Raw genomic sequence first — 15,269 nt, 5'->3', positions numbered from 1 at the left:
TAATGTATAAAGCAAGTATTTTTTTTTTTTTTGCATTGATTGTAGAGAACAGCTCAAGTTGTTACATTACTGTTGTTACAAATGTTTGTCCTTATAACTTCATATTATGAAGTTATACCATATTTCAGGAAATCATGCATCTTTACTAACTTCCTGATTCACAGTATCATTCTCTGTGCTATCTTTAGCATCATGTCATAAGTTTAAATCTTAATCACAACTGAAGATATTTTATTTTTATATTCTATATTATACAGTTAATTTTTTTTTTTTGAGGCATGCATTTTTTACTCCTGTTTTTATCACTGTTCAACTTTAAAATTTTTACTGTTAATAATCAGTGTGAAGCTCCAAAACAGGAATGGCCAACCTTTTCCTGCAGTGTGCCCCATATTATTGATGAAAATGCATTGCATGCCACCTAGTGGTGAATCAGAACTGCTCCCCACTTATTCATGCATGGCTCCACCAAATGTGTTGGCTAATAAAAAAAATTAAATCAATTTTATATTTATAAAATAAACTTAGTGTAGGTTAATGAATAAATGTTTATCCTTACAGAATCAATGTCACAAAGTGCTCACTAACACTCCTACTTACCTGCTTTAAATTAGTGCTTAAAGACAATAGATACGAACCACAGGTTCCTGTTACATTGAAACCTGGGTGATAATTTCTGGCAATAACAGTGCAATTTAAACTGAATACTTTAGCTTCGGTTCTGATTTTTCAAATTAGCTGTATAATTTTTTTTATGTTTTTTTTTTTTTTTTTTTTTCACATTAGGAAGCATACCACTAAGTATAGCTGCACATGTAACTTATGACACGTGCCAAGAGTTGGTCACCCCTTCTCTAAGCAGTCCTGAAATCATTAAAACTGAATCTAAAATAGTTCCTACTTTAATAATTAAAACTTATATCAGCTTAAAACTTAAAATTATACACAAGTAGTTGCTCTTGACATCTCAAAGGTGTTTTCATTTTTCAGACCCAGGAAACAGTCATTGATATGACTTTGTGCTGTGATCGTCTAATAACTACACTGCCTCATGTGAAATGGACTGAACCGGTATTTGGAATGGTGACCCGATTGCTGCAAGATTGCATCTATTTTATGGCACAAAATTTTGACCAGTTACTTAGCAGTGAAAGTTTTCTTGCTTTAGGAAAGGTAAGTATAAGCACTGATCTATGACAAATAAACATTAGACTGATATAGAATGTTTGTGATGATACTTTATTTAAATTATAATTACATCATTATATGCTGCAATAAATGTATAAATATCTTTTTAGATGCCTTAGTTTAGTTTTAATCCATAATTAATTTGTTGAGGGGGGTTTCATTTTTAACCCTTTTTTCCTCTAAATCAGTGATTCTTGATCTTTTGAATGCACCAGACCACTTTTAAGCTGAACAAATTTTATGGGACCACCACATCTTTTAAACTTCCTCCTTTAAACTACCCACCATTCCCAACACGCTCCATTCAATGCCTCCTGTGGTCTTCCGTCAAAAGAATATCAGAAGGATTTTGATGAATCTTGATGCTAAGAAAGCTCCAGGTCCTGATGGTATTTCTCCACTTGTTCTCAAAACCTGTGCTCCTGAACTTACTTATATTCTTTGCTGCCTTTTTTCACTTTCTTATTCCAAAGGTATTTTTCCTTCTGCTTGGAAATTTGCTCATATCCAGCCAGTTCCTAAAAAGGGTGACAAATCCCTCCCATCCAATTATTGTCCCATTGCAATTACTTCTACTCTTTCTAAGTAATGGAGAAATGAATTAACCACCAACTCTTTAAAACTACCTAGAAACCTTCCGTCTGATCAACGATCGCCAGTATGGATTCCATCAGTGTTGATCCACTGGTAATATTCTGGCTTATGTTACCCATTTATGGACTAATTCAATGGAAAGGTTTGGTGAAACACAAGTAGTTGCTCTTGACATCTCAAAGGCTTTTGATCGTGTTTGCCATAAAGGTCTTCTAAACAAGCTTCCATCTTATTGTTTGCCTACTGTTTTTAGTAATTGGTTATCCAGTTTTCTCTGTGATCGCTCACTGTGGGTGATGGTAGATGGCTCTCTGTCTTCTAACTTCTCCACAAATCCAGTGTCCCCCAAGGTTCAGTTCTCTCCCCCACTGTTTTCCTCTTATATATCAATGACCTTCTTCCATTGATTGGTAATCCCATCCATAGTTTTGCTGATGATAGCACATTGCATTCCACTTTCCATTTTGAGAAACCTTGTCCTGCTCAATCAGCTTCAACTTCTCGAAAATCTGCTACCAATTCCTTAAATGCCGATCTTCAGGTAATTCTCCAGTGGGGCAAAGACAACTTAGTTGATTTCAACCCTTCTAAAACTCAGTCTTGTCTTATATCTCGCAAAAAGGATTCTTCTGCTCCTATGCTTATCTTTAGTGACACTCCGATTTCTAGGCAAAACGATATATCTCTTTTGGGGATTACCTTGACTTCTAATCTCTCTTGGTACAAGCACATTACAAATATTGCTTCCTCTGCATCTAAAAAACTTGGTTTTCTCTTTCGCTCTCAGCGTTACTTTTCTTCCAAACAGTTGCTCACTCTGTATAAATCGCAAATCCGCCCTGCCATGGAATATTGTTCCCACATCTGGGGTGGTGCCCCCAAAACCTCACTCAGGCTTCTTGATTCCATTCAGAAGAGGGCAGTTAGGTTAATTAATGATTCATCTCTAACAGAGTCTCTCCACTCGCTTTCTCATAGACGCACTGTTTCTGCTGCATGCCTCTTCTACAGATACTTCCATGGGCACTGTTCTTCTGAATTGGCTTCTATAATTCCCGCTCTCTCTTTCAAAACAGTCCGAACACGTGCCACCACCAGCCAACATCTATTTACTGTCCAACTTCAAACCCACAGAACCAACTTTTCATCTTCCTCATTTATTCATTCAACTGCCATTTTCTGGAACAACCTTCCTTCATACATATTTCCTGAAAATTACAATCTACAGAAGTTCAAGTCCAATGTCAACAAATATCTTCTTTCGTCTTCTCAACCTCCAACCCAAGCACGGTACTAAGTACTATAGGTTCTAATACCTCTCGTGTTTGGGGTTCACATAAAAAAAAAAAAAAAAAAAAACCTTTTTTATTCTAAAATAATGGAAAGAATAATATTAATAATTAAAAGAAAGACACTATAAACCACATATGAATGTTTACTGAAATATTACAAGGGAACAAATATAATAATATAACCACCACAATAACCTAACGACCCAGTGAAATTTTGCTGAGCAACATTAGCATTAGTAGAGGCATATGATGCAAGAAAGCAAGCTTATGCAGCATCAGCCAAAAAAAAAAAATCCTTCCACTTCACCCCTCCGTTCGTTCAAAATACCTGTCCAGCGGAGCCTTAAATTTATTTAGGCTATCAACTTCCACAACAAGGGATGGAAGTCTGTTCCACCAACCAACTACCCACTGGCTAAAGGCAAATTTCCACACATCTTTCCTACATCTGTCTTTCCTCAATTTGAATTTATGCCCTCTCAGGTGATTATTCTGAGCAAGAGGCAGTATCCCATCAGCATTGAGCATGCTCTAACCATTCAAGGCTTTGTACACTCTATCAGATCACCTCGCCAGTGCCTAGTCTCCAGACACTGTAATTTGCAAAACTTAAGCCTTTCTTCATAAGAGCAACCCTTCGTTTCGTTCCATTCACTAACCTTGTTGCACTTCTCTGTACTCATTCCAGCAGCTCTACATCCTTCTTGAAATGAGGCCTCCAGACCTGTATACAGTACTCAAGATGCGGCCTGACCATTGCTTTATACAAGGGAATAATCACCTCCCTATCCCTTCTAGAAAAATTCCTGTATATCATTGATAAGGCACAATGAGCTACTCTTGCAGCCCTTCTGCACTGCTCAGAGAACTTCATATCTGCCTGCACAATTACCCCCAGGTCCTTTTCATTCTCTACCACTGTCAGTGTAGTACCATAGAGTTGATATGTTGCTCTGGGGTTGCTGTTTCCCATATGTAGTACTTTACATTTGTCAATGTTAAACTTCATTTGCCACCTCTCAGCCCATCTGCTCTACCTTTCCAGATCCTGTTGCAGCAGCATAGCATCAGTAGCATCCTTAACAACCCTGTCAATCTTTGTATCGTCTGCAAACTTGGACATTAAGCTTGATATACCATCATCAATATTATTTATAAATACAGAAAACAACAATGGACCCAACATTGAACCCTGAGGGACTCCACTAATAACATTAGTCCACGATGAGCAGTGTCCATTAATTACCACTCTCTGTCTTCTGCCACTCAACCATCCCTTTACCCATAGCTCCAATTTGTGCAGCAGTCTTCCATGTGCAACAGTATCAAAAGCCTTTCTAAGATCCAAATATATAATATCAAAGTTATTCCCTGCATCCAATTCTTTTGTGACTATATCATAGTATCCAATCAAATTGGTCAGGCAAGACCTTTCCTTAACGAAACCATGCTGTGTCTGTTTTATAACTGAAATCTTGTCTAGATGATCCTGCAGTGCTTCTTTAACCAGTGCCTCCATTAATTTTCCTGGAACAGAAGTTAAACTAACAGGTCTATAATTACTTGTGTCGCCCTTTGATCCTCCTTTGTGAATTGGGGTCATATTTGCACATCTCCAGTCAATGGGTACCTCCCCTGAGTCCAAGGAAGCTCTCATAATTGTGGCTAAGGGTTTGCTTACTTCCTTTGCTGCCTCCTTTAATATAACTGGATAGATCCCATCCACCCCGGATGCCTTTTTTTATGTTTATCTTCAACAATTTCTCCTCCACTTTCCTCTCAGTTATTAGAAAATCATCTAGCTTGGTTGATTATTTAATGAAAATGGTCTTGGCCTGTATTTGTTGGAAAGCTTAGTAATTTATACCAGCACACTGCAATTACAGCCATAAAGAACACAGTAAAGTGTCTAGTAGATCTAATTGTTATTACCAGTAAAAACTATGCTGTTTTAGATTGCATTATTTTAAAAACTAAATTTGCTTAATTTTTTCCTATTGGAATATTTTTAGGGACAAAGCTGGAATATAGCAGCACTAGAAGATGATGTGCTAGCTTCACTGGAATTGCTATCACCAGATATTGCATGCCGTACATATGTTAAGTTAAATCAGATTTTACCTGCTGCAGAGTCGGAAGGATGTTCTGTGTTTGGTGAATGGACTCAGGTAACTACAAAAATTAATGCTGTATCATAGTCGTGTAATCATAATCAAGCTATTTTCAATTGAAAATCATCCCACATGTTGCTCTGTTTCACTGTGCACCAGAAATAACAAAAATGTATTATGCTAAAGAGATGCCATTGGGAAATAAGCCCAATAGTCATTAACGAAGACAGTTCTATCTTTAATATGCAATAGCTTAACAAATGTTGTCTATTTAATTCATTGATTATTAGGTTCCAATGCTTGCAACACTGGGAGTGCTTTGAGCCAATTTGGATCCACTTTAGTGTCAGCTACTATAACATACTGTCTCGTCAATTTCTACATTGACCAAGCACTGGTGGCAGCAGGAGCGGATTAAGGTCGGTTGAGGCCCTGGGCGCAGAAGAAAATATTGGGTGCCTTAAAATAAAGAGAGAGACAGGGAAAATAAAAATACACGTTAACCAATTTTTTAAATAAATAAAAAATATTATGTACTATTAATGATTTCCAATAAAATTTGAATATAATATATGTATAATATAATTAATAATAGCATAATAATAATCACAAAGTTTTGAACTAATATGTTCAACTAATTTGTTGAACCTTTGGGGCCCAGGGTGCAGGTGCGCCGTTAAATCCGCCTCTGGGTGGCAGACTAAAATCCCTATCCTCCATACTTATGAAGGGTCAAACCTCGAAAACAACTAAAACCTAAATCTATCCTGAATAGATTCCACTTCATCCTTTGTGCAACACACACACACACATTAGTTTTTTCTTCCTCTGCATCAAAAAAACTGGGTTTTCTCTCTCGCTTTCGCCATTACTTTTCTTCCAAACAGCTGTTTGCTCTGTACAAATTGCAAATTTGCCCTACCATATAATATTTTTCCCAAAACCTCTCTCTCTGGCTTCAAGATTCCATTCAAAGGAGGGCAGTTAGGTTAATTGACTCATCTCTCTAACAGTATCTCTCCACTCTATCTCATAGATGTTCTGCTGCATGCCTTTTCTATAGATACTTCCATGGGCACTATTCTTCTGAGTTGGCTTCCATAATTCCCACTCTCTTCCAAAGCAGTCCAAACACATGCTGCGACCAGTCAACATCCTTTTACTGTCCCACTTCATACTCACAGAACCAACTTTTCTTCCTCATTTATTCATCCAACTTCTGTTCTCTGGAACAACCTTTCTTCATAAGTATTTCCTGAAAATTACAATCTACAGAAGTTCATCACAAATGTCTTCTTTCTTCTTCTCAACCTTCAACCCATGCACAGTACTAAGTATTATAGGTTCTAATACCTCTCTTTTTGGGGGGGGGGTTATAAAAAAAAAACAAGCACAAGAGGTATTAGAACCTATAGTACTTAGTACTGTGCATGGGTTGAAGATTCCTACACGTTTCCACTATGAGTTACCCAGGTGCTTTTCATTTACTTGTCTCTAGTGCTATCAGCTAGAGCAGGTATTGGTATTCACTGATGTATTTCCAAAAGCTTGTGGAGATATCCCATCATATATGTGACTTGAAGTCAGATATCAAACACTTTTATTTGGCAATGATAGTATGTATACAGATGGTTTATAATCCTTTATCGAGCTCAGTTCTTTTATTAATAAGAACACATTCTTATGTTGTTTTTAAAAATATTCAGTTTTGTGTCTTTATTGTTGTGCTTGCCCATCCCTTTCAAAACATGTTGTGTGCTCACTGGAGATAAAAGTTTGTGAATCCCCAAATTAGGTATTTAAAACATTGAAGAAAATCAAATGTTTTGTGTTTTCTAGCTATCTAGCATCTGTTCTGTTGACTTGATCTCCATCAGTGTACTAGTAACACTTCTTCAAGATTACATTATGCATTGCTAGACCCCTGTTAAAATTCATTCATCTAATCCAGGAATTGAAATGGAAAATTTTACAAAACAAAATGCCCATTACTAAAATATATGTGTGACAGTTCTAGTGTGCTTTGATCCATTCTGAGCCCTGATCAAGTATTTTCTAGTCCAAAGATTGTGATACAGTGCCAAGTGTGCATTGTTCTTCCACAAGAAGATGCACTATTTGCCTCTTATTTTCTGCTATCTGTGCATCTTCAAGCAACATCCAGATTTCTCCTACACCTATGATGTTTTATCAGCAATTGTTCTTCCTAATATGCTGCTGTCTCACAAGGTTAATTGTCACATTCAGAATTTAATCATTGCATTTATCCAATTTTTAATGGCACAATATGGCCTAAGGTGCTGATGCACTGTAAAATCAACAACCTGTTTTTAGTTTTTTGGCTGATCTCTTAACTAGGCCAAATGAAAATATGTGGTCTTTTCTTTTGTAAATTGAGTCGGTGACCTCTACCTGCAGCTTGAGTCGTTTTCATTAATCTCTATTGGAACAAATTCACTTATTTAACTCTAACATTTCTTTCCAGCATCATTATTGCAGATATGACATTCAGAATACTAAGAATTTTCTAGGCTTTAATCTGAACACACACACACACACACACACACACACACACACACACACACACACACACACACACACACACAGTATATTAGTACTGCCTTTTAGATTTTGCCAACCAACTTAAGAGCTGGAATATGAATGTTTTAGGTCCAGATGAATGGTAAAGTGTGAGGATACATAAGTACACATGCTTTGAGTAACCAAGAATGCTCACATGACTGCTAAATATGGTGTTACTTTTTGTATTCTGTTTTGTGAACTCTACTGACTGTGTGGTCATCCCAGAGTATAAAACAGAAAATCTGTGTCTGTCTATCCTGAAGAATTTGGCAACTAACTCTACAAATGTTCTGATTTTAGTACAGTTCTGCAATTTTCCATATTGTCCATCACTAATTTCACCATCAGTATTCTGTCGCTAATTAAAATTACCATTTCTTAGAATGAATGACTGATCTTAACTATCTAATCCTCTGGAGCAGTGGTATCCAACCTCTGGCCCATGAATTATTTTTATACAGTCCACATGGAAAGTGAACTAACACAGCATTTTAAATTTTGTTAGTTCGGCCAATGGGTAAATGTAATTGTGTATTGTACTTAATAAAATTTTTGAATATTTTAAATTTTAGGTATATCATTATTCACCTTAATATTGAAAAGCAGTGGTCCTTTTCAGGTTGTAAATTTTCTAAAGTAAGCATTTAAAAGCAAAAGTAAGGCATATTTTTATAATTTTAATAAAATACAGTAAATAATTGACACAGATTTGTTGCACATAAAAGTGTTGGAAATTTGCATTTTTAATATATAGCCTAAAAATGAAAACAGAAACTTCCTTTTACATGTAGCAAGATATGGAAAAGGTAACACACTAATTTTCCTCGAATCACCCAGTGTGGGCCACAAAATAAATCTAACTTTGAATATGGTCCCTATACGGGAAAAAGTTGGACACCACCGCTCTAGAGGTATGAACAACCACTATAAACACAGCAAAATAACTATAAACACAGCCTGGAAAGAAATAGTGCTGCCCCAGTAATAACAGCTGTCTTGCTGCTTAATCAAGGTATCAGGTGTGATGCTCAGCTTCCTCATTCTTCTAGTTTCTAAAATTTGACTTCTCTCTAAATGCAATATTAACTTAATGGACTGATTTCTGCAACCAGAAAAATTTGCCTATTCTATGATGATGTTGAATCTCAGTGTCAAGCTGTTGCTTTTGCAATCTTCCAAAATTCCTTGCTAAATGAATGTGTTTGCACTTGGCCAGAAGACTACGTTTACTTTTTCTCACCAAGACATTATTTCTCGAAAACAATCATTCCTTTTACACCTCCAGTCTCATTCAGAATTTTGTGTTTTTTCTTATCCTAGTGAGTTTTCCCTTCTAACATACAGGTATCAGTTGGTAAACTTTCTAGACAGTCCTACAATATTACTCGCCTCTTTTGATCTTTCTGCAAGTATCCTTGAAAACATGTATTTAGGAGTGTCTAGCCATGCACCTCTCCTAATTTGGGCTGCTCTCAAATAATGTGACTCTGATCTTTGAAGTATTTACTGACGAGGTTCACTTTTATAGATAATTTCATAGGGTCTTATGGAGCTTAGTAATGTAGGTAAATAATGCTATAACATCCCTTCCACTTTCCCTGAAATTTGAAAATAAAATTTCACTCTTGTTCTTTCTGAACTGAACTAAACTAAATAAAATATAACTCCATATTATGTATTTATTAATTATTTCATTTCAAAAATGAAAACCTAAAAATACATCTCTCCAAATAAATTAGTCGTTTATCCTTTGTCCTAAAAAATAAAAAAAAGGAAAACAACTTAATTTTAAACAAACAAAACTGCTTTACAAATTACAGAAATAAGTATGCTGTTTCATTGAGAGGGTTTTAAAATTTATTAATCCAATTTATTGCTTTTTTGATATTATCTCTCTCTACATTAAAAAAGTTTCACCTCCTGGTGGTATTCATTTGAGCCAATGGGAGAAGAGGGTGGGGCAATTATGTCATTACAAATGCACAGGTAAATAATTACATTGTCTTCCATTGAAAGACAACTGCCTACATAATGTTCACCAACCTTGTGCACATGCTTCACTGTCTAATACGTGACCACACCAGGCATCATTTGATGTTCCATTGTAATGTCAGCTGATGAAGGGACCCAATATAGTTTAGTATTTTGTAAATATTTTAGTCCTATTTTGGATGCAACAATATTCCTCATGCATTATGGAACCTGAAGCAAAAAGCCTTTTTCCTAAGTGACCTATGTAAATACAGGTAAATAATTATATAATGATATTTATTCCATTTTGAGAATGCCGAGTGGTGGTGAAGCCAATGGGAGAAGAGGGATGCGGGTCACGTGGTACAAGTGGGTGGATCAATTATGTCACTACAAATGCACAGGTAAATAATTACTTAGGTCATTTCCTGATTAGATATCGATCGGTACATTTTGACAAGTGTCTTTTACGTAGAAAAGCATGCACGGGAGTTGGCGAGCAAAGCACCCTAGTTATTATTTATTTTTTTTTTTTTGTGATTTTACGATGAACCACTTATGTTTACATGAGATCTTTCTTTCTCTTTTCAGAAATTTGTTGATTTATTACACAGAATTCATCGTCAGTGTGAACGTTACCTTATTCATAATGCAAATCGAGTAGTACATTGTAAAAGTTGGTCATTTCTTGCCCCTGATGTACAGAAGAAGATCAGAGATGGTGAGTTTGATATGTATATGTTTAAAAGTGTGATAAGAGAAAATGTATTTAGCAGAGTTGAGCAATAGTAAGAGAAATGGTAATACATACCAGAATTAGTTAGAGGACTGTACGAAGGAACTAGAATGTGTTCAGAAAGGTGCATTTACACCAAGAACATGTTCAAGGACAAACATATATGGAGTATTTATTTATGTACAGTGGTGATTACACTCTCCAAGCAAAAACAATACTGCATTCAGCCAATGTATTGTCTGACAGAATAATGTCCTCCAGTGTGTAAGGTATCTATGGCAGACAAGTCCATCATCTGCCTCAGATGTGTGTATAAGGGCCACATTTTGTGCATATGAAAGTTGGCAACTATGTGCTTCATAAAGTGTTTATTTAAGCAGAATTTTCTAAGTAAAGTAATGTCTGTATATTAGACCTATTTATTTTCAATTTTGCTATTAAATTTGGGTCTATTATAGTATATATTAGAAATCACAAAAAACTTGGCCAAATTTGTGGTTAACAAATATATATAAATAATGAAATTCATCGTAATTTAATATCCAAAAGAAATATCATATCATAACAATTTTATTTTCTGTATTTGATTAAAGATTTATTTGTTGTATTTTAAACCAAACATGTAAAAAATAACCTATATGAAAATAATGAATAAATGGGGATACTAAGAGATATAATATAAAATTGCAAATTTTTGTGCAAGGGGAAAATAGGTGAAAATAGTTAATACATTTCTCAGCAGTTTCAATGGTATGTTGTCTGTGAACACTTCCGAGTTTGACAACCCCATTTTACACCAGTGGATTTACAAGTTCATTATTAAATTTGGACCTTCATGATTTTTACCTCCACTAATATGTCAGTTTTTATGCATAGATTTTATAAAAATTCTTAATTTCCCATTATAACAAACAATATGCACTATGCGTGCAGTTAACCTGTACACGTACTCATGCTACAACCTCTCTTTCCGTTACTGAAAGGCAGGCAAATAAGGTTGAACATGTCAACTCTCCCAATATTACCGCCATCTATGAGCATATGCAAACATTATTTTTGCAGGTAACACAACACATACAGGGTTTTTGTGTTTACCCCATACTACAATTTAGGGTGGTAGATATGACACTGATCTGTTGTATTACCTGCAAAAATAATGTTTGCATATGCTCATAGATGGCGGTAATGTTGGGGAGGGTTAACATGTTCAACCTTGTCTGCCTGCCTTCCACCTTTCAGTAATGGAAAGAGAGAGGTTGTAGCATGAGTACATGTACAGGCTAACTGCATACTTATTGTTTGTGTTTTCTACATTTTGCTTTGCATTGTATTGTTAAAATGTTTAAGAAGAAGCAAAGGAAGTCTCTGAATCACCCTGACAATTTCTACTAAGTATGTGTGGATGGTTTACAAACAAAACTCAGAGGATGAAAATCTACAGTATTTCTATACGTGCTATTCTTTGTATTTTGGTTGCAAGTTCGGTGATCAGGACAAAACTAGGGGCTCCACATATGTGCTGTATTGCCTGCACTGCCAATCTGAAGATATGGCTAACTGGGAAAATTAAAAGTATGCCTTTTGCTGTTCCTATGATGTGGATTACCATTTCAGAGATTTTCTGAAAAAGCAAGCACAATGTTAAATATCCTAACATATCACCTGCAATAAGGCCTTCACATAATGAAGATCTGCCAATACAAGATCCCCTAAAACCATGGGATAAATATAGCAATGATTCTTGTGTTGCAGACTTTGCTGGATCATCCACTTCAACAGATTTGTACTCTCAACCAGAAAATTATAATGCATTGCACTTAATTGAGCAAGAAAAGTTGAACAACTTAGTTCATGATTTAAACCTAATTAAAGAGCATGCAGAACTCCTTGGTTCTAAGTTACAACAATGGAAGTTATTTAAAGCAGGAAATAAAAGCATCACAAAGCGTTTTCAAAATATTTTTTTATGGAAGACAGCACATCTTTATGTAAAGATATTAGTGGGCTTTTGAATGAACTGGACATTGGACACAATCCTAATGAATGGCATATATTTATTTATGCCTGAAAATTAAGTTTAAAAGCAGTTTTGCTGAACAATGGAAATGTATTTCGACCAGTTATTTTACTTCATGCTGTTGGCTTGAAAGAAACATGAAAGTACCTAAAGATCCTGAGTGCAGTGAAGTAAAATGTCTGTAATGATCTTAAGTAATTGGATTACTTTCTGGTTTACAGGGAGGTTTCACAAAATACTGTTTTTTTTATGTTTGTGGGATAGTCATGCAACAGAAAAACATTATATTTTGCAGCAGTGGGAAAGAGGGAGGAATTTTTACCAGGAAGAAGTAATATAAAACACAAGGTGTGGCTACAATTATTATTAGCCATATGGTGCAAGGAAGCCCGAGGCTTATACTGCACCAGCCAAAAAAAAAAAAAAATTCCGCGTTACCCTGAAAGAGAGAGAGTCAGAAGTAGAAGGGAATCGCTAAGAAAGCAAGAAAGAGAAGAATGATGATATCCAGCTCAGGACCCTGGGTTTGCCAAGTCCATACTCACCAGATGTGATTTGAATCATTGCTTACAAATGCCTTACTAACTACTGTGCATATCACAACATTCATATCGTGTTGTAGCTTGTTTTTCCTGTGCAGATCAGTTTTTGTTTTGTTGCAATCAGTTAAGTTTTGATTGAACTGTACCTCTTTAAGTAAATCAGTATTTTAACCCTTTGGCAGAAAAATGAGTGAGTGTAATTTAGAGCAAAGAATTGTTATTAAATAATTAAATTCAGTGGTAACAGAAGATGTATACTGGATCTTTCAGTATGATCCACAAAGCATGCATGTCTCAATCAAAAATCAAGTCCATGTTTATCGTTTCGTTTTCTTTGATTATTGTGTTGTTCATCATGAATTTGTCCTATTAAATCAGATACTCTAAATTGAGATTTTAGGAAGACTTCATGAAAAAAAGACACTTCCCAATTTCTGGCTGGAGACAAATGGGTTTTGCATCATGACAATGCACCTGATCATTCCCCTGTCACAGTGAGAGAGTTTTAATGAAAAACAAGATCACAACATTATAGCACCTTATTCACCAGATCTGGTGGCATGCAACTTTTTTCTGTTGCCAAAAATTAAAATCCACCTCAAAGGAAAATGACTTAAGGACTTAGCAGACATTCAGAAGAATGCAATGCAGTAATTAAAGGAAGTACCTTCCGAGGACTTGTGCTGCTGTTTTAGATCCTGGAAATCATGAATGGAGCACTGCATAGGTGAGAATGAAGAGGACTTTGAAGGGGATGAACATTGAAATTGTTTAAAATAATAAATGATTTTAAAAATACTTCTCGTTTCTTTTTAGCTGCACCTTGTATATTCCACTGGTTAAACCAAAAGAGACTCTTCCACCTTGCATGTAAATCTCCAATTAAAGAAGGATTTTTTTTTAAAGCTCTGGATAAAGAAGGATATGGATTCTGCTGCCTATGGGGAAGTGTTTTCCAATTTAACAGCTCTGAAGCTGAAAGAAGTAATTTTCATTGTGCCTCAAATAAAGGAACTTCTAAAAGATGATGTATTTGAAACAAAGTTATAGGATACTGAACTAGCAGCTTGGCAATCATTTAAAGTAGTCGTGCATGGATTTCTTGGAAGAAGGAAAGAAGATAATTATGAATCTGCTTTCAACTTCACTGCAATGCTATAATGTATAGGCTGCCAAATGTCTTTTAAAATTCATCCTCTTCATTCCCAATTCAATTAGACTATCCTCAAGAACGTACAATTTACAATGTGCATCATTAATTAGCTTTGCTGAAATTAATGAATCAACTTTTTTAGCCTAATCATTTTAAGTTGAAGGTTACTTAATCATAATGTGAAAACTTTTATTGTTTGTAAGATTATGAAGTTGACTTTGTGGTTACTTTACATAGTATATGTTATGCTAACTTTGGAGTAATGAAAAGTAATTACTTTTAAGTGTTTACTTTAAATATTAATTTATTAAATTTACATAAAAAAGCAACATTTTCATGCAGATATTTATTTTTCAGCTGCAATTATTGTGTTTGAATTTGAGAAACCAACTGCACCTCCACCACGTCTTTCCAGTTTGCATAGGGTAATTATTGTAAATGATATGTTTGTAATAGATATGGTATTTAAAAGTAAGAAACCTTTTAGCAGTGGTCTCAGATGATGATAGTTTTTCTCATTATGTATATTATTTTAACAATGGTTTATTTTTAGTGATAATAATTTTGTATTTGCTCTATTTATATAGAGTTCTACTACGAGGATCAGTACAAAAGTAATGCCTCCTAATTTTTTGCCGTAGATCATTTTGCATATCACTGAGTGGCGCTGTGATCAGTCTCATGAGTGCAGCACACAGATAGTTCAAAATGCTGGATATTACAGATATACGTATCAAGAAAAGAGTAGTGGTTGAATTTCTTACCAAGGAAAGAGTGATGCCTATTGGAATCCATACACATCCCAAAAATGTTTATGGTGACAATACTGTAAATGTGAGTACAGTTAGACATTGGGTAAGACACTTTAAGAGTGGGGAAAGTGACATTGTTGACAACAAGGGCCAGTTCGACGTGCTAATTAAAGGGCATCACAACATGCGAATTGTGCAATGCAGTAGGTAGAGAGAAACCTGCTGTTGATAACCATCATAAAGGAACTAGGCTAGGCTACCACAAGGTTTGCACCCAGTGGGTCCTGAAAATGCTGACACGAGTGCAAAGAAGCCTGCAAAGTCATCTGT

The 15,269-nt window shown here is 35.4% G+C and overlaps 1 protein-coding gene across 1 annotated transcript in view; it reads left to right on the top strand.

Annotated features, from left to right (window-relative positions):
* Positions 1-15,269, top strand: part of LOC150087359 (uncharacterized) — a 158,517-nt gene that overhangs the window by 119,718 nt on the left and 23,530 nt on the right. The window contains exons 8-11 of the mRNA XM_090372455.1: positions 991-1,173; positions 5,087-5,242; positions 10,331-10,460; positions 14,545-14,612. Coding sequence (XP_090228581.1) covers positions 991-1,173; positions 5,087-5,242; positions 10,331-10,460; positions 14,545-14,612 — 537 coding nt within the window. The remainder of the gene's footprint in view (positions 1-990; positions 1,174-5,086; positions 5,243-10,330; positions 10,461-14,544; positions 14,613-15,269) is intronic.

The sequence above is a fragment of the Mastigoproctus giganteus genome, chromosome 4 (genome assembly GCF_048544385.1).
Source record: "Mastigoproctus giganteus isolate SK-2022 chromosome 4, ASM4854438v1, whole genome shotgun sequence".
NCBI lineage: Eukaryota > Metazoa > Arthropoda > Arachnida > Uropygi > Thelyphonidae > Mastigoproctus > Mastigoproctus giganteus.
Note: the sequence above shows the minus strand (reverse complement) of the source record. Positions and strands in the feature narration are given on the sequence as shown.